Genomic DNA, 18,548 nt, shown 5'->3' with positions numbered 1-18,548 from the left:
ATATCAGCTGGATAGATACAGTCTGCTCAATGCATGCACAGCTAATATGGAGAGCTCCAGCAGCCCAAGTCGCACGAATGTCTGTTGGCATCATTTATGAGGAAATTCCAACCACAACACGGTAATTTCCTTAAAACTAGGTTAGGTGAATGAACGAGGCAGGAAACAAGTGCTCACTGAGTCTCCAATTACAAACACACTGTCACAAGGAGAGGCAAGCAAAACAGCTTTTATTCTTCTGCTCTAAGATTATGCTCTGAGCTTGAGTAGAGAGGCAGGATGCAGCATGTCTCATAACTGCTGCAAGCAAGAGAGGGAGCAGCCCCAGCGTTGCCTAAGGCTACCCATCCAAAGTGGCCAAGTGCACAGGAGCCACCTTCAATTACCAACTCCTGTCACCTCCTCTCTCTGTAGTGGTATTAGCTCCTCTGCAGTGGGAGATGAGAGAACTAACCTATGTTAAAATGTACTGTAGATGGAAAGAAAGAGTAAAAGTTTGCAACTTATCTGCTTCCCTCAACAGCTGCACAAACTACTGGTATAGAACTGAGGCATGGAAATTAGTGGACATAGGGGTAAGGTGAAAACCAACAGCAGTGCTCATTTATACCAGCTCAAACTCAACAGGAAAGTATGGAAAGCATCTCAGTGTGTTTCAGTAACTCCAAAGGACCATACTCAAGGTAAACCAAGGAAAGGCTGCAACAGTGCTGGCTTCTACATCAATCAAAAGTTGAAATATGAATGCTGTTCAAATACATGGCTCTACATACTAGGTGATACTTCCATAAAGAATGGGTACTGTAACCACAGGATCAGATGTGATATACATCCACAGTTTACCAGCAGGATGATTGGCAAAGATTAAACAGAATACAGACAACAAAGCAATTACAGTATGTTTAAATTTCATATTATAGTTTCTTTGCATATAGGCTATTTTACCATACATTGAACAATCTGAAAATAACTCATTTTCACATTTAACTCATATTCCAGAAAGTAAAAGTGCATTTCTTTCAACTGATGTCTATACTAGAACACTTTTGGACTTGGATGAACAGCTCCTGAATGACAGCTACCTACACACCTCAAGTGCATCTTTGTAAAGAAATAAATCCTATGAAAAGTTTTACCTGTGAAAAGTTATAAAACCTTGTATTTAGGTGCTGTGACAGGTATGTGAACTGGTACCTTAACACTTCTCTGCCTGGTGAAAATCAACAAAACTCATAATAAAAATGTCCCTCCAAGTAACATCTTGGTCTTACCAAAGAAACAAAAGCAAAGACTTCATCCCACTGGATCTCCTTACAAATCAATGTAATTTCAGCCAGCAGCGTGACTCCTGACACAGCTAATAAGTCCCAACAAAGTGGGCAAGCTGTTTTTAGTCAGCAATCAACAGTGATTTGGGGTCCTGTAACTGCTCATCGGTCTCTTCTTGGAACTGGCTACTGCTCCAGCACCGCTTTAGAGAAAAGGAACACTGATGAACAACTGTATCCTGCTCAAATGTAACAGGCTTTTGAAATCAGGTTGCATATGCAAAAAAAAAAAAAAAACCAACAACAACAACAAAAAAACCTCAAGGTATGTGGAGAAAACGTTTTCTAGTGTTCACACAGAAATTGATAGGTTTTCCCCAATTACAAACATTATTTCTTGAATGCAAAAGAACAACAAAAAAAGGGGGACTAAATTAGCATCTTAGTCTAAATTTTACTACTACGCCCTAATTCTCATTCCACAGGATGGTAAACAGGCTATGATTACATTATACCACACTCAGTTCACTCGGTGCCCTAGAAATAGAGTAGTGAGTGTGACAACATCTTACAATTGCTGTATCCGGGATGCACTGACAGTCAGGACGCTGGAATCTGAGCAGACAAGTAAGCAGGAAAGTAAACAAACTGAAGGAAACAGCACGAAGGTGTCCAAATAAGGGAAATTTTAAAACAAAACATGATTTTACTGGGGTTTGTTATCTGATTGCTCTCAGACGCCTATTCTTCTGGCATATTTTTTTTTACAGCTAAAAAAAGAAGCAAAACTGCCTCTTCTCATCAGCTAAACTGCATAAACTACATCATGGGGAAGGAAGAAAACGAGAACAAAAAGTTGTAAATACTTCAAGAATGGTCACATTTGCTTTGATTAAAAACTATTAGATTTTTCAAAATAACTAACTTCTGAAATATTTAATGAAATAAGTTAACAGTGCTTTACTTAAACGGGTTGGAAAGTATTTAGAAATGCTATACAAAGAAGGCCTATAAAATCAATTACTGGGATAGACAGAAAATGATTCCAGTGGTTCTGGAAAGAATCACAGGGGCTGGAAGGGACCTCTGGAGATCACCCAGTCCAACGCCCTGCTAAAGCAGGTTCCCTACAGTAGGTTACACAGGAAAGCATCTGGGAAGGTTTTGATTATCTCTAGAGGAGACTTCTCAATCACTCTGGGCCATCTGTTCCAGGGCTCTGTTACCCTCAAAGTAAAGAATTTTCTCCTCATGTCCATATGGAATTTCCTGTGTTTCAGTTCGTGCCCGCTGCCCCTTTGTCCTGTCATTAGGCACCACTAAAAAGAGCCTGGCCCCATCCACTTGACTCCCACTCTTTAGATATTTACAAACTTCTCTGAACCACCCTTTAGATATTTACAAACTTCTCTGAAAGAGTGGTCAGGCACTGGAATGGGCTGCCCAGGGAGGTGGTGGAGTCACCGACCCTGGTGGTGTTCAAAGAGCGTTTGGATGTTGTGTTGAGGGACATGGTTTAGCGGGAACCATTGGTGAAGGGCAAATGGTTGGACTGGGCGATCCTGTGGGTCTTTTCCAGCCTTGGTGATTCTATGATTCTATGTTATGATACCTCCTGCCAGCCTTCTCTTCCCCATGCTGAACAGCCCCAGGTCTCTCAGCCTTTCCTCACACAGAAGATATTCCAGGCCCCTCATCACCATCTCTGTGGCCCTTCACTGGACTCCCTCAAGAAGTTTCCTGCCCTTCTTAAATTACTGAGGTGTTTTATTGTTGTTGTTATTTGCTTGTTTTTAGGTCCAAGCACCAGGTGCTGCAATTTTACTTGGTGTTAATATTTTTATCTCGTTTTAATTAAATTTCATCCACTAAATAAACTAGTTGTGATTATTTCTAATTGCAATGATAACTTACCTTAGCTATTCAAAAATTTGGAAATCTCAAAATTCAGGGATTTCACAGGAATTCACAGAAGTTTTCATTAAAACGTGCAAATAAAAAGGTTATTGTTCCTGTCCCCTGAAGAAGATTTAAGCTGTGACCTAACTGCAGACTAAAAACCAAAACTGAAATGTAGATTTAAAAGAGTTTACTATTCATCCTTATTTATTTATTATATTTTTAAAGTATTAACTTGGATATGTAAATGCTTAAAAGACAGGAAACAGAAGGCAAGATTTCACCACAGATACAAGTGCAATCCCTCAGGGATCTGGATCAAGGCCTTTCCTTTCCCCACGTTCACAGATGATGCAGAAAAGGGGAAAACCAGAAATTATGTCTGCCATCAAAACACTGTATAAATCCATACAACACCGCAGTGTGCAGTTCTCATCTCCTTCCCGCATACACATAACTCACCTCGGTCCCTAAAGAAACTGGAAAACACAGAAAGCAAGGAATAATTAAACGTATGGAACAGATCCCTAATCCTACCCGTGACGATAAATATGGGTGATTAGGAAAGGTCTATTAAAATCAGGGAGGGTGTTGAGAAGGTGGTTATGGAGGATTCACTCATTATCTCTTCCAGTAATAGAAATAAAGGGTTATCAGATGAAATTAGCAGGTATGACACTCAAAACAAAGGGAGGCACTCCTTCCCACATCAGGTGAGCAAGCTGAGTGGAGCTCTTTTGCAGCAAGTTACAGAGACCAAAAATTTATGTGAAATGAATGTATGAGTAGATCTGAAGAGGAAAAAAAAAAAAAAACCATTAAGGTTATAAAACACAAGGTTAAAAATCACTGGAGGCTGTGAACACTTACCACAAAAGCTCTCTAAGTTTACCCTGATCTCGTACATTTCCCCAGGCTTGCCAATATTGAACTGTTTGGAGGTACAATATGAGCCTAGGAATGATCTGAATTATAAACGTCTCGAGATCTTTTAATATCCTGGAAACCTCATTCTTTGAACATATGGAAATGGAATATTGAATGTGGTACACTTCAGGAAGTAAATCTAAATAAAGCAAGGTGACATAAAAACAAAGTGATAACACAAGTGAAACTTCAAAGGCTTACACCAGTTCTTCTGTTCCCCCAAACATTTTCAAACTAACTTTTCCAGTCAAAGACAAAACCAGCCCATAGGGAAAACAAAGATATATTGAACAAATAATTAGAAAACTCTTAAAAATTACAAAGCAGCGACTCTTAATTAATTTAAATCCACTGATTTGTAGGCCAGTACGAACACTTTCAATTGAGAAATTACAGAGCTAAAAAGTGATTTTGGGCATATAAAAACCTGGTTCCCTGGTCCCCCTTCTGTAGGTCCCACAGTCCAGAAACCTCCTATAAATCTAAAAGATTATAAAACCAAACGTAACAGCTACTGTAATGAAAAAGAGAAATCTACGACACAGTAATACAGAATCGCATATTTTCTTTAGACATCCCAATCTTTTTGTGACCTGTAAGGTGAATGAAGTACATTACAACACAGTCAGAGAAGCATATACTACAAGTCGCCTACCTGCTGAATGAATCAGGCTCTGTCAGGTAATCCTGACAAGGCTTTAAATGCCTCCGATTTTACTCTGATAAAGTGCTATAGACTTAGGGCGCCTTCAGAGACACAATATGTGCAGTATTTCACTGTATGGAATCACACTACTCCCTCAGTGATGATACTGATGTTTATGCTGAGCTGTAACTGTTTATGTCCTTCACATTCATGTAATTTATATTTCTGGAGAGTCTCAAATCTTCACAGTGTGCAAGACATCTAATTAGAGGGACTGTTTCACAGATTCCTAACTTCCCATTTGCAAATACAAAACAACTCTTCAGCAATTTCAGAACTGCTTAAATGGAAAATTACTGTAGTTTTCGTTTCCAGCTGTTGAACTCCATTAAAAATGACCTGAGCCAAATGTCCCATCCAGCTATCCACGCACTAAAACTAGCAGGTGTTTAGCAGACCACCAGCAGTCCATAAAACACAGATGAAGACTATCTTCATCAGCCTCATGCAAGTCCCTGGAGAAACACGTGCTATGTCAAATAATATTCAAACAAATAAGTAGGTAAAATATGAGATGCAAAATTTTTGTTTTAACTTCTTGGATAAAAATGAGGCGTAGGAACAAAAGCTTCAATGAATACAAACAGTGGAATCATAGAATCATAGAATATCTCCAGTTGGAAGGAACTCACACTGTCATTTTCATACAAACTCTGAGTAGCTCGGAGAGCACAACAGTGTACATTTTGTTTTTTCCATCATTACTCTCCATTGTGTACCCATTCTACCAGCTCCAAAGCTTTAATAACTTGGTATCTTGATAAATATTAAATTACGGACAAGGAAGGGAACAGATAGGCTGTTTCCTCCTCATATGTTTCAGCTGACAGGAGAGAAACTTATATATCTTAACCCACCCACGTTGTAAGATTCCTATTTCTTTTAAATTTGGACTTCTGACATTTGATGCTGCAAACAGCTAATGAACTCAAAATCAGACTTCCAAAAAGGCTAATATTGAGAAAGCCAATGGAAGAGCTTAGATTAAGTAGATGCTGCTGAAACAAATGGAGCAAGACATATTAGAATCACTAAGGAGTAAAAACACTTTGGGAAATAAAATTAAATGAATAAAATAAAGCACAATTGCAACAAAAGCCACACAGTATGCTCCCAACTGCCTCATCCCAAAGTACTGAAAGCATGCACATGGAATTGAGAAGTCTGGACAAGCTCCTTTTCTTTCCTCCTCAAGCCACAGATTTGGATGGTAGTAGGTGCTTTTGCAAGGAAAGCAAGTATTTTATTTTATTTTATTTTTTCCAGTAGATGAGTCTTTTTTCTTCGGTGCTTTATTTATTTTTCATATTTCCCTTTTACTAACTGTGGTTCATGCAAATGTAAAATGTCCCCTGGCACCCCTTGTCAGGAATTCTACCATTTGCAGGTTGCAAATTGCAATTAATTTCTGTCTCCACTGGGAAGAATCCTGCAGTCAGGCTGCACTTAGTGAATGAAATCCCTTCGCACTCTCCCAGGAGGACCATGCCTGTCTAGATTGCAGCTGATAACCAGCACGATCCAGACTGTACCATCAGCACAGAAACGGCTGTTATGAAACTTTCTCTTTTACAAAAATTAATGAAGCTTACAACTGCTACGTAGATGTACAATTCCTCTTGCAGCAATAAGGGAGGCAGCTGAGCTACCTGCATTTCTTAATAAAAAGGTCTAAGGAAACAAAAATCAGTGAATGGCTCTTCTTTCGCATCTTTCCTTTAAAAGCAGCAACAATATGACTTTGCTCTTTTGTGAAGGTTACAACACTGACACCAAACTGACGAGCAGCTGTTCAATCATATTTTTCGAATTCAATTAAAAAAAGAACAAAACATCGCACATATCATGCAAATATCTCTCCCATTTTGACAATACAGTTCTTTTTAGCTTATTTTTCCTTTCTTTCCTTCTTTCTATTTCCAACCTTCTATCAACTGCAACTGCAAGAATTACCCAGGCTAAGCAGGGACATAGCATTATTTTAGTTCTTGCAGAGAAAAATACAGAGAACCAAGTGACAAAGCAAAATGCATGAGCATCACCATTCAGTTCTCTTTCAACAGACTGGAATTTCAACTATTTTCCTTTGAATATAGCTCAAGAACTTGAAACACAAATGGAAAATGACTAATATCATGCGTTTTAGCTTTTCTCCTCAGCAAGTGCTTTAGGTACAGAGACTGCTTCTAAAAAAGCTGTTGGCTGGATGCTTGGAGGTCTCCTGCTCTTTGGGTGGCCAGTGAATGGCAAATGGCCCAGCAGCCAGCAGAACCCAGGCAGCAGTGTACTGCTCTTGACTACAAGGCAGTGCTGCCTGGGGACTTCCCCCCAGGAGCTGAGTCCAATCACCCCCACCCTGAGTTTTACTGAGAAGTTTCTAGGAAGTACTTAGTCAACTCACTTTAATAATACAAGCTCAATAATGAATAATATTATGAATAATGTATTCATAGTATTTAAGAACTATTTTATAGAGATCAAATGTCACTGACTTAGTATAGAAACATGCAAAATAGAAGACAAAAAGGCAATTTAGAAATTGGCCTGCAGACTTTCAGTCCCCCAGAGTGTCTGACTGCTCTGTGATTCTTTAACACTCCTCTTTTCATCCCTCACCTTTTTCTTTTCTTAAAGGAAAAGAAAGAAAGACACACGGAACACTGTAAGAGAAGCGACTCAGAAAAACTGTAGCTTCATTCCTGCATACTCTTTACTGACCTGAGTTGTTAAACAAAGAGAATGTTTCTACCAAGAGTTCCCAGAGTATCTGCAAATAATTGGGCAGTTTACTTGGTATCTCTTCTTTCAGCTTTCTATAAGATTTTACAAACATCAGTTGACTCCAGTTTTCCTTGAAGGAACGGATAATTTCAATTTAGATTTTATTATCCCAGTAAGATTTGCTTCAGAATAATTTGTATCAGTTTTCCTCATTCATACAAAAGACCCCAAGTGTCATCTCACACAGAAGAGGAATTAGTAAAGCTCCTCCTCTTTTCTTCTCCCCAAAAGAAGGGGTTTTATTAGAACACTGGGGAAGGAAAGGAAAAAGGAAGGAGGGGGGATAGTTTTTGTTTAGTAAGTAAATATTTGAAAGAACAACATATCCTAAAGACTGTGTATCTATTCTTGCTTAATTGCAAAGTTAGATTATTCTTTAGAGTAAGAAAACTGAAGCCAAATCGTATAGAAATTAAAAAACCAAAACATCTGTGCAAGCTTAACAGCCAAACAGTCCAAAAGGAAAAAAAAAACTTAAGCTAAACAGAGCCAGGACAGAATTCATTTTCACACAGAAGTAACCCCCTATTTGAATACCTTCCTCTGTAACAGAAATGGACTTCAGGATCCCCAGTACTCTTTTTCTTTCTTTTCTTTTTACCTACTCAACATCAGCATCTACAAACTGTGCAGAACAACAATGGAGTCAAATTCTGCGCTTTCAGAATATATCTATTACAAAAGAGTTTTAAATAGTGACAGAAAAAAAAACAACCCAACTAATTGTAAAAGAAATACCTCCTCTCCCATTGTGAAGCCCAGCTGCCTTTCAGCAGCTCAGAGTGTCCAAGAAGAGCACTGGAGTCCTGCCCCTTCCTTGCATGAGCTCAGCCCAGCAAGGGTGGGAGCCCAGCCCTAGCACTGACTCACTCTTCGAGCCATCCCAGCGAAACAAAGGTTCCACTTGTTTATTTCACAGGAAATCTGGAGCTTTTCCTACCTCTGCTCACACTTGAGTTTAGAAGTTTCCTCTCCTGGCTTCATGAGATTGATAGCTGGGAAAGGTAATGTGAAAAGAGGATGTATGGACTTTTTGTGAACAGTCCAGAAAATAAGTCTTGCAAGTAACTACAGGAAAACGAGCTTCTGACAAATGGTGAATCTATGTGTTTCTCTATATTCGGGTGCGGGGGAGCGGGGAAGAAAGGTTGAAACTTCATCTTATTTATGCTTTTCTGACAGGCATTGTGTTTTAAAGGAAGATGATCAAGAAACTGAAACATCATTACGATTATGCTCCATTCCATGAAAGTCTTTTCAATCCTTAATACTTCCTCCTGACAAGCGTTCAAACTTAAAATGCACGTAAAAGGGCAGGGGAGGATACCAACCACATCATGAGCTGCTCAGATAATTCAGAGGAAATTAAATATTTATATTTAAGTGAGCCACAACATACTACACGCTCATGCTACCATTTTACCTTAAAAACCATTCAGCAATCTTCAGAAAAAATGTTGACGCATTTATAAATGGGCACGTCTGCAATGTGCAAACATACGTATGCTTCACACATTCCCTAAACACACACCCATTCTCTAAAAAGACAGTATCATGGGAGCGCCAAAACAACTCTGGGACAAGGAAAAAGCCACTGCACTCATACACTGAATAGATAAACCAAGAAGATGGTTCCTTGGTTTTGAGAAACGGCATAAGGAAGGACATGATAAACTTTGACAGTATGTAGATTCTAAAGAGGAGGCCATTAAATTGTTCAGTGTGGTGCCCACAAAAAAGAACAAGAAAAAAGTGTAATTTGTAGAGCTGGGATATATATAGTATAATCTGTTACTATAGTGAAATATTAGAACTGGGGCTGGATATACAACTTGCTCTACAAGATGTCTTTCAAAACAAAACAAACAAACAAAAAAATCAAGACATCCTCTGAGGATGTGTTATATGCATTTAGTCCTAACCTGGTTGAGAGGCTTGGATTAAACTGAAAGCAAATTAAAATTATCTGGGTAGAACTACCACTGCAAATACACATCTCTGGAAAAAAAAATGGCAGGATATTCTAAAGATAGGAGAAGACCAAGATGATTGGTCACAGGAAAGGCAACATCTCTTGCAATACACCCTATGTGCCAGCACTGTGCTGCAAAACAGGTTCAGAAATGACTCAGAGAAAAGTCTGAATGCCTCATGAGCCAGCCAAACACCTCCTGAAGTTATGTTTTCCAATTACAAATTAAAGTTGTATTACAATACATCATTATCAGTTCAAGAAAACACACACAAAAAAAGGTATTTATGTTTAGAGAGAAGAATAATCTGTAATACATTTTTAAGATATATATTTGTGCATGTATATATATTTATCAAACGTAAGTAAATATAAATAATCCTTGATTAGTGAAAATTAAAAAAGGAAACCATTCAAGCAAAAATCCACAAACTAATGGGTCTAAGTAGATAGCCAAAGATGAGTGTATATATTTTACTTGCAGTAATGTCATGGCTTATAGACAATCTGGTACACATTCATAAATGTTTTCAATACCTCAGCAAACGTGAATGTCATTTAGGTAATTTCCAAATTCTGATTGGCTATTTCTTTTTTTTTTTTTCCTGCAGTATTTGTTCTTTAACTTGTAAAGTACACGAGTGCTAATAAGATTAAACGTCAAATTAAAACACTTAACTACTCACAAGCAGCAATTAAAAATCAAAGTTACTTTATCTGACACAACCCAAGCAAAGCAAGAAAACAACTTCATTTTACCTAGAAATACGACACTGTTTATAAAATTATTTATTCCTAAAGTCTTGATTAGACACATTGAAATATTTTGTACCAATTTGTGTCAGTTAGATTTTACTTGAGTAGATCTTAGTGTTCTTATTAGACAGTTCAATATATAAACTGAAGCCCAACAGCTGAATGTCAGTACCACTGCTTTCTAAAGCATTTTCTCTGTACTGAGGTTGAAATTCAGACTTTGTCTCCACCAAATATCTCTGGACCTCAGCAAACCAGTTTTGTGTTAAACTATTAAATCACAGGGGTTTTGTTGGTTTTTGGAGCAATTCTTTTTTTATGATTCTTCTTTTGAAATGCTTGTGGGAGTATAAAGCTTGGGAGTGGGAGGATTTAGTGAAAAATGAGACCTTTCCTGTGATTTAGGAAACCGCTGGTCATCAACACACAACTGTGTTCACAGCAATGTAGAATGCATGTACTTTTACTCTGTCCCTATTACAAAATAGAATTGCAGCAGCTTAAACCTATGCATCCTGTTTTCCCAGAGAATCCTAACATCTCCTAATCAAAACCATTCCTGAAAAATCAGGAGTGCTGCCTACCAGCGCCTCTAAGGGAGCTCCCTCTGGCAGAAGCCCAGAACTCTCCCTGGGAGAACAGAACAGAATCTCCATGTCAATTTTAGGAGCAACTTCCAGTACTGGCAAGACTTTTATACTACTCTGCTTCTATTTTTAGCTGCTGCTCAAGTAGCTCAAGTTAGACCATAAGTCGAAAACAGTTTTCATGCATATGTTGGATGTAATCATTACATATGAACAAATCCTTTCTGACTAAAGGCCACTGAGGTTTTGTGGTACAGACAACAGCTATCTTGCATTTATCTAGGGTCCAGCAGATGCTTTATTTAAAACAAATTCTTTAAAAAGTCACAAGAAGCACAAAATACTGCGTAGCTAACTTCCTCTGCCAAAAACTGCTGTTGCAGATTGGTGGGAAAGCTGAACTCTGCCACCAGTATCTGGTAACTCTGTTGAGCAGTCTGAACATTCTCCAAACCAACGTGAGAAAGCACGAAAGCAAAGCTAGCCCAGAAATACCAGACATGTATGTACAGAAGGCCAGGAGACACTATTCACTCAAGTATGATAGTTTGGTGACTCAGCAAAGACTCACTGCCAGCCAGGTTATCAGACTGGTTCTTCTCTTTTCACAATTTTCCATTTCCTTTTCCATTCCCTTGTACCAAGTACTGTCATAGTCAGCCTCCCAAGAACTGGCGACCTATCCTTCCTTCTTATCGCTGTGAATTGTTTACTCCTGAAAGGCTAACGATATTCCAGAGAATTTACGTATACCATCCGCAGTGCTCCACAAACATCGTTTGTCATTTGCAACCATGTGCTATTTCTGCATAATGAAATAAACATAAATCGTGCTTCCACACAAGTTCTCAGAATGAGGGTCACACTGCTGGTGGAGGAACAAGGCCTGGCTGTGGGCAGCCGAGCTCTCGGGACAGCTGCCAGAGAGGCCTGGGCCTTCTTGCCTCGTGGCTCACAAGACATCACTGAACTAAGTGGTTAGGGCAGGGGTGCCAAGCTACACAGACAGCAACTTCAAAGCTGAACACAAACACTGCTCAAACAGCTGAATGCTTCCCCTGTTCCTACACACAGCCTGACATGTTGCTGATGCTCGCTGTGACCGCTGCCACCTCCGATGGCTGTTTCCGAATAAGCGAACGCCAGAATCCTGTGCTTTCAAGTGCAAACTGCTTCACACACTTGATATTCGCACTGCATGCTCCCTGCCTCAGCAGGCGTTTTTACTAGTGTTCGTATTCAGCATGGTGCCATCACTCACATTCATTTTTTAATTATCTCAAGATTTTGACCAGTGGCTTCCACATCTTTGTGACCGGCGCATGCAGCAGGCACAGGCCCTGTACCCCTGACATCAGGCACAACATAGGCCGAGCAAGGCCTCCAACCTGCATCTCTCAAACCTCTCGTTTTTAATTGACAACTGAAAGTTAAAGGTGGAAATGTTTTGTACAAGCAACAAGGCAGGAATTGGCATAACAGGTGTGGAAAAGATGTGTCCAAAAAAAATTCACCATCACAGACTCTGAGTCCCCAGGTCATGGCCTCAAAATAGAAACCCATGTCTTATAGGCACCCTGAATTTACAACTTTGTATTATCACAGAGGACAGGTAGATTCAATAATTGGCATCAGTTCCTAGCCCTTCTAGCTGTTGTGTCTACTTTCATTATTTCTTCTCCATTTCCCCTCTCCTCAGTACACTAAATACATGCAGAAATAAAAATTGCTAGGTAGTGCCGTGCAGTGAGAAGGATTCCTAATGAGCAGCTAACTAGTTGCTGGATCTAGAGCCATGATAGCCTCCCCTTTATATTACACCATGATGGTGGCTGCAATATTGCCCGGTTTGCTGGTTGGATATAACTTACATTCAGTTCTGGCAGTGACTAATGTGACCTCAATGAACACTGCTAATGAAATCCAGCTCTGCTCAAATTCACCAGTGCTAGCTCACTATGGAGATCTAAACCAAAGAAAAGGCAGTATGAATACGACATGAATATATCTCAAATGGAAAATGTAAGAGATTCTCTCAGTAGTCTCTTCAGAAGCAAGGACAGTTTTCAGAGAAAGATAAAAAAGACTTCTTAATTTATATTCACCTATTTTGGCCTCTAGTTCTTTCAGCTGAGATTTCAGCTCACTAACCCACCTGATATAGTTAACAAAGCAATGTATTGGTTGAATTAATTTTCCTATGCTTCTAGAGATTTATTTTTAGACACAGGAGAGGAAAATGTGATAACTTAATGGAACAATGGTAGCATATATAGAACATATTGGAAGAAAGTGCGACCTAGAAACACAAGTTTTAGACAATCTACTATGAAATAAAGAAAAAAATAAGTAAACAAACACTTGTATAAATGTCTTGGAGTTGCACAAGCGGAAAGAGGAAATGGGAATTTTTATTTGTCTATAAAACTTTGAAGTTTTAACTTTAATGTAGTGTAATATTACACTACCTTTTCTAAGGAGACACAACATGCCTATAAACACACTGTGCTTCTTTCAGAAATTCAGGTCAGCAAACTGCAGTTTCAGTCATACGTAGCACAGTCAATTAACTCACCTACACCTATCATTAATGGGAATTTGACAGAGCCAAGCCCCAGGAATCTGATTCTACTTTGACTGGAAAACAAATACAGACAGTGGCTGATTCATCAATGCAAATAGAAGAGAAACCTACAAAGCAGAAGTGTTTGATTCTGTTAAAACACAGAAGAACTGCTTTGATGGCTCATGTTAAACTACCACAACTGCATCATTAATTTCCCTACGATAACATGTTTTTGTGATTTTTAGAACAAAGAACAGCTAAACAATGAATTCTGCACACCAATAAAATCAATGGGCTTCCACACGGTTCCTAAATTTTGTCCTTAGAGAGAGTTTACTGACGACCCTAAAAGACAAGGGTCACTCTGTTCTATATTGTTAGCACTGGGCTAACACTTGGAGCACAACAGCCTGAGTGATGATTTACAGCAGGACGTAATGGAATCTCTTCCTGCTCTGCTGGCAGCAATCCTTTCTGTCCTCATACTCCTGCCAATATTTGTGTAAAAGCCTTCTCAACTTAACACAACAATAATTCATATCACCCTGGTGTGAAATATGATCTAAACTTATGGTTCATAACATAGAAAAACATGACAGAACAGAATGTAATAATGCCAACAAAATGAGACCAAGTCCGTTCTTCTGTAAATGGAACTGACATCTTCCACAGGAATTACCTTGTTATAAATAATCCCACACTGTATAATCCTTACTATAATTTCCTGATACTTAAAAAATTCAACAGTTGTTAGGAAATATTTTAATTCAAAAAGGTTAGAGTGTCACTACAGACATATGTGAAATGTTTCATCAAAAATAATAAGAACCACTACAAAGAATGTGAAGATCTTCAAACTTCAGAAATTTTGAAAAAATGAAGAAATTGAGAAAAGCATCGTTTCCAACTCTTCTAAAGATTACAAGTTATTGGAAAACTGAGGCTACTTCTTGCAAATGAGCAAGATACAGACCAGGACAAAAATCCCTTTAAAAATTACATTCAAAACTCTCCATTGTAAATCACAACACTTTTGACCCCCATATGCAGAGCTCTTGTGCCAAATATGACCTTTCTTGGTACTACAAACAAGGTGGGATTCTCTCTCTCGGCTATCATTAAATAGCAAAAAACACTGCAATGACAAGGGAGGAATTTCTTGCAGCCAGAAGAAAAGTATTTAGGGAAGTTAATACTTTACAGTTAGAATCTAATATTTTGTCAGTGAATCAGGCGTTGGTGCTGTGAGTAGGCAAAGACAACAGTTCTCAAGCCTCTCAACAGTCAGGACTCAGTTAGTCCTGAACTAACAGTTCAAAGGTTAACCAACCCGACCCTATCCAGGAAAAAAAAGCAACAACAGGAACATCTTTCTTTTACTTATCTACATACTTGAATATGAATAACCAATTGTACTTACAAAGAGGAAGATATTATTTTCCACTAGTGAGGCCAACTTTAGGACACAGGAAGGAATGTCTATGGGTAGGATGAAAAGATTTAGAAATTTTCTGAATGCTCTAGGTTCAACTTTTGGCTGGGCAATGAACCTTTAGACTTACACTGCTTATCTGGCCCTGGGAGAAACAAAGGTAAGATTTCTCCTTATAATAAAGTAGAGCAATTTCCCTTCAGTGAACAAAGGGAACTTTGTAAGTATCCTGTGAGCACTTCATACTAAAACAATGGAGTCCAGAGTTTAAGGGGCATGTAATTTATTCTAATTAGTTCACATTTACTATTACTACAACCTAGGTGGTAGTGCAGACGCAAGAAATAATTTGTGTGGCATAAATAGAGCCTTATCATTTGAAAGTTCTGTTCTACCTGTATCTGACTTGAGAGAATTAGATTTTGAGCAACACCTGAATTCCGTCTACAGTCACCTTATGAGTGAATATTTCTGTTGCATACCAATTATAAATACCATTAGCATGTAAATGCTAAGTGTGTTTATCTTAGGAGATTGTCTGCAGATTTCCTTTACATAGCTACAAGAAGGAAATTAAGAACACAGAACTCACATCACGCATTATTAAAATAGAATGCTACAGAAAATAAAAGTATTAAAATATGCAGCTGCAGAACTTTTTGTCCTGAGTCCAGAGAAAAGGATTAAGTACAGCCAAGTATAATCTGAAATCCATCTGCTTTCAAGTGCATCATATACAAAAAGGAATTTTCCTTATGTGGGACTTATATGAACAAGATCTCAGGCAGACACCTAATTATGAAAACAAACATATCCCAAAAAGAGTTAAAAAAAAAAGAAATAAAAAAAGAAATCTGTTACTGAGTTTGTGTGTGGGCCCATAAAGCCCATTCTCACTTTAACTACCAGAGATCACCAGGGTCACAAATAAACACACTGAAAAAAGACACGACGGTGGCTCTGTGCAGAGCTAACCTCATCTCCTCTCCACCTCTTTCCCTGAATCTGGCAGGAGAAGGCTCGTTAGCTAGCACTCTATGAGCACCGCCAAGCCTAGCCTACTGCTATCTTGTGTCCCAGGTGGACTTCTTTGATGAGGTGCCTTTTAAACATAGCTCAGCTGCTTTTGCTTCTTTGCATTAACTCAGCCCTGTGCAAGAATTAGTAAGTCCACCTAGAAACACAAAGTTAGTAGAGAACTGCCAGGCTTTGAAGAAGTCAGTAATGGAAATACAATCTAGGTTTTTCCCTTAGATTATCCAGGCTCTTCACTAAATAGAATCCAAATTGCAGTCCACTGTAAAATATTTACCAGTTATCTTGTAGCATAACTTCAGAAGTTTCAACCGTGCTTCTGCTTGACCTCTCTTTCTGCTGTACCACTATAACTTAGAGGGGAACTGGGGATAGGAGCTGTACTATAAACTAGGTTACTTACATTATCTAGGTTAAAACCCAGAAGCTTTGAGGGCTAAAAGATGTAATTACTGAAGCATCTGGTTCTACAGGCAAATGAACAAGCACAGAGCAGAATGTGAGAGGCTGCTGCATCAAGGAACAACAGCAACTGCCTAGGAGCTTCTTAAAATCATCATGAAACCTAAGAAAATGCAACACGTAACTATGCCCATAGCAGAATTCCAGGCTGTCCATACTTCTGAACACTTCTCAGGATATTAGTACCTTTATGTCAATCCAGTTGTTCACTTCAAGAAAGGATTTGTTAAGTATTTTTCTTGTTGTTGTTTGTATTGTTACTTCATTAGGAAAGAATGTGCTTTTCCTGCTTTATTTCCCTAATGAACATACTTTGAAATGATAAATACATTTATTTTTGGGGAAAAAAAAAACAAAACACCTCTCCCAATTATTAGAAACATCTCATTTTGATTTCTATTCTCTCTTTATTTCTGGTTTATGCAGTGATAGTTTTGGAGGCTAGAGAACAAAGAACACTCTCTATAAAGATGGCCTGTTTCAATCTGTCAGAAAATGAAAACAAGTGTTAATCTCAGGACTTCCTTTTTATGGCATACAGAATAAACCTTAAAAAATATATTTTCCCTTTTATTGTCTCCCTTAAATAAAGATTAGGAGATCTTAAAAGCACCTTTTAAATTAACAAACTGGTTCTAAATTGAGGTATTTATCTATTCTCCAGAATATCCTTTTTAGAAAGCCAATGACACAATGACTGTATTTCCTGTTTAGTTTATGTAACAACTGGCAATTATTTTTTATTACAGTGAAGTAGTTGCAAATCTGAAAAAGCACAAGCCTCTCCAATCTTGTTGTCTAAACTAATACCTATACACATATATATATATATTTAAAAGCACTCTTAGTAGACAGAACAACAAACAGAAGACTAAATCTTTAAGTAAAGTAACAGTTCTCGCAAATAGTTAACGTCACTGGAATTCACCTTCTGGTGTATGGCAAAAGAAAAAGAACAGAAAGTAGTCCACAGAAAGATTAAGGAGTAATGACCACACAGTTCTTGCCATGATAGAATTTCGAATTTAAGGATGGAAGCTTCTTTAAACCAACACCAAAGAGAAGAATTAAGAAATGATACATACCTTATCTACTGGGAGAAAGTCATTTTCAACTTCTGTTGACCTTGGTCGTAGCTTTATAGGTTTGTCTTTGAAGATATCTCCAAAGCCAACACCCTTGACCTTTTTGGGTTGGATTGTCGTGCCTCCATTGGCTCCTTCTGATTTTGTGCTGCCAGAGTCACCACCATCACTCTCAGAGCCTGTAGTATCTTTCAGACCTAAGAGGGATAAAAGAATGAATATTAGGTGCAAAGATCTCTGTTTTCGAAAGGGATTGTGACCAGGGCCCTCCCACCAAGCTCTAAAGGAAAACAAATGATGAGAAACTGGTAGAGAAGTTCTCTGTGCCATGCGCTCACTTTGGAGTTTTTAAAAGCACTTCAGTTTGTCACATTGGTGTACTAGTTAGAGCTCATACCAATTCACAAAACATGCACACTCCAGCATCAGAAGTTCATTCATGAAGGCAGTCATTCCTAGAGTATCAAGGTAATCCTTCTTCCTTATACACAGATTATTTGCAAGATAATTCAATAAATGAAAGAGTTAAAATCAGTTCTAGGGCCGTTATTTTATAAGGTCACTTAACACCAACAGTCAGTCAGACCGGGAGTACTGTACCTTAAATCTGTATTACTCATATCAGGCCAATTATGCAACTGGTATCTAAAGTCACATTACCTAACAGGGAAATATAAAGCTGAGAGCTGTTTAAACAAATTTGCAATCAAATAAGCTGCATAATATGTTCCCTGCTGAGCATTAAATCTTTCTGCAGCACAGACAGCCTCATAAGAAAAGCACCCATGCACACAATCCTCTAGGAATATAATAAATCAAAACCGACGTACTGATTTGCATTACTTCTCCCAGTGAATAGGAAAATTTATCTATGCTTATCTGAAAATTTCCGCTGTTTGAATAGCAGAGGCCATAGATCCAATATGGTGACGTCTCAGTCCTTTACAGGATGGTGCAGAGTCACGTCAAGCAGTAACTGGTAGCAGAAGTGACCCACTGAAGTTTCCTCCAATTGAAACAGTCCCCACTTAAACCTTCCTCCCTACATTGCAGATTGACTTCAATATGTTTC

General features: G+C 38.4%; 1 protein-coding gene across 16 annotated transcripts in view; it reads right to left on the bottom strand.

Annotated features, from left to right (window-relative positions):
• The window catches only part of SH3KBP1 (SH3 domain containing kinase binding protein 1), a 222,895-nt gene that overhangs the window by 62,067 nt on the left and 142,280 nt on the right, over positions 1 to 18,548 (bottom strand). For 15 of the 16 annotated variants that reach the window (XM_015302495.3, XM_015302501.3, XM_015302505.4 and 12 more), the window contains one exon: positions 17,477 to 17,673. In XM_015302495.3, the coding sequence (XP_015157981.2) occupies positions 17,477 to 17,673 (197 nt within the window). Of the gene's footprint in view, positions 1 to 8,319; positions 8,370 to 17,476; positions 17,674 to 18,548 lie in introns of those variants that run through there. The other variant, XM_015302547.4, reaches the window with a different exon arrangement.

This window comes from Gallus gallus, chromosome 1, assembly GCF_016699485.2.
Source record: "Gallus gallus isolate bGalGal1 chromosome 1, bGalGal1.mat.broiler.GRCg7b, whole genome shotgun sequence".
Taxonomy (NCBI): domain Eukaryota; kingdom Metazoa; phylum Chordata; class Aves; order Galliformes; family Phasianidae; genus Gallus; species Gallus gallus.
The sequence above is the reverse complement of the archived record's forward strand: the minus strand, read 5'-3'. Positions and strand labels throughout refer to the sequence as shown.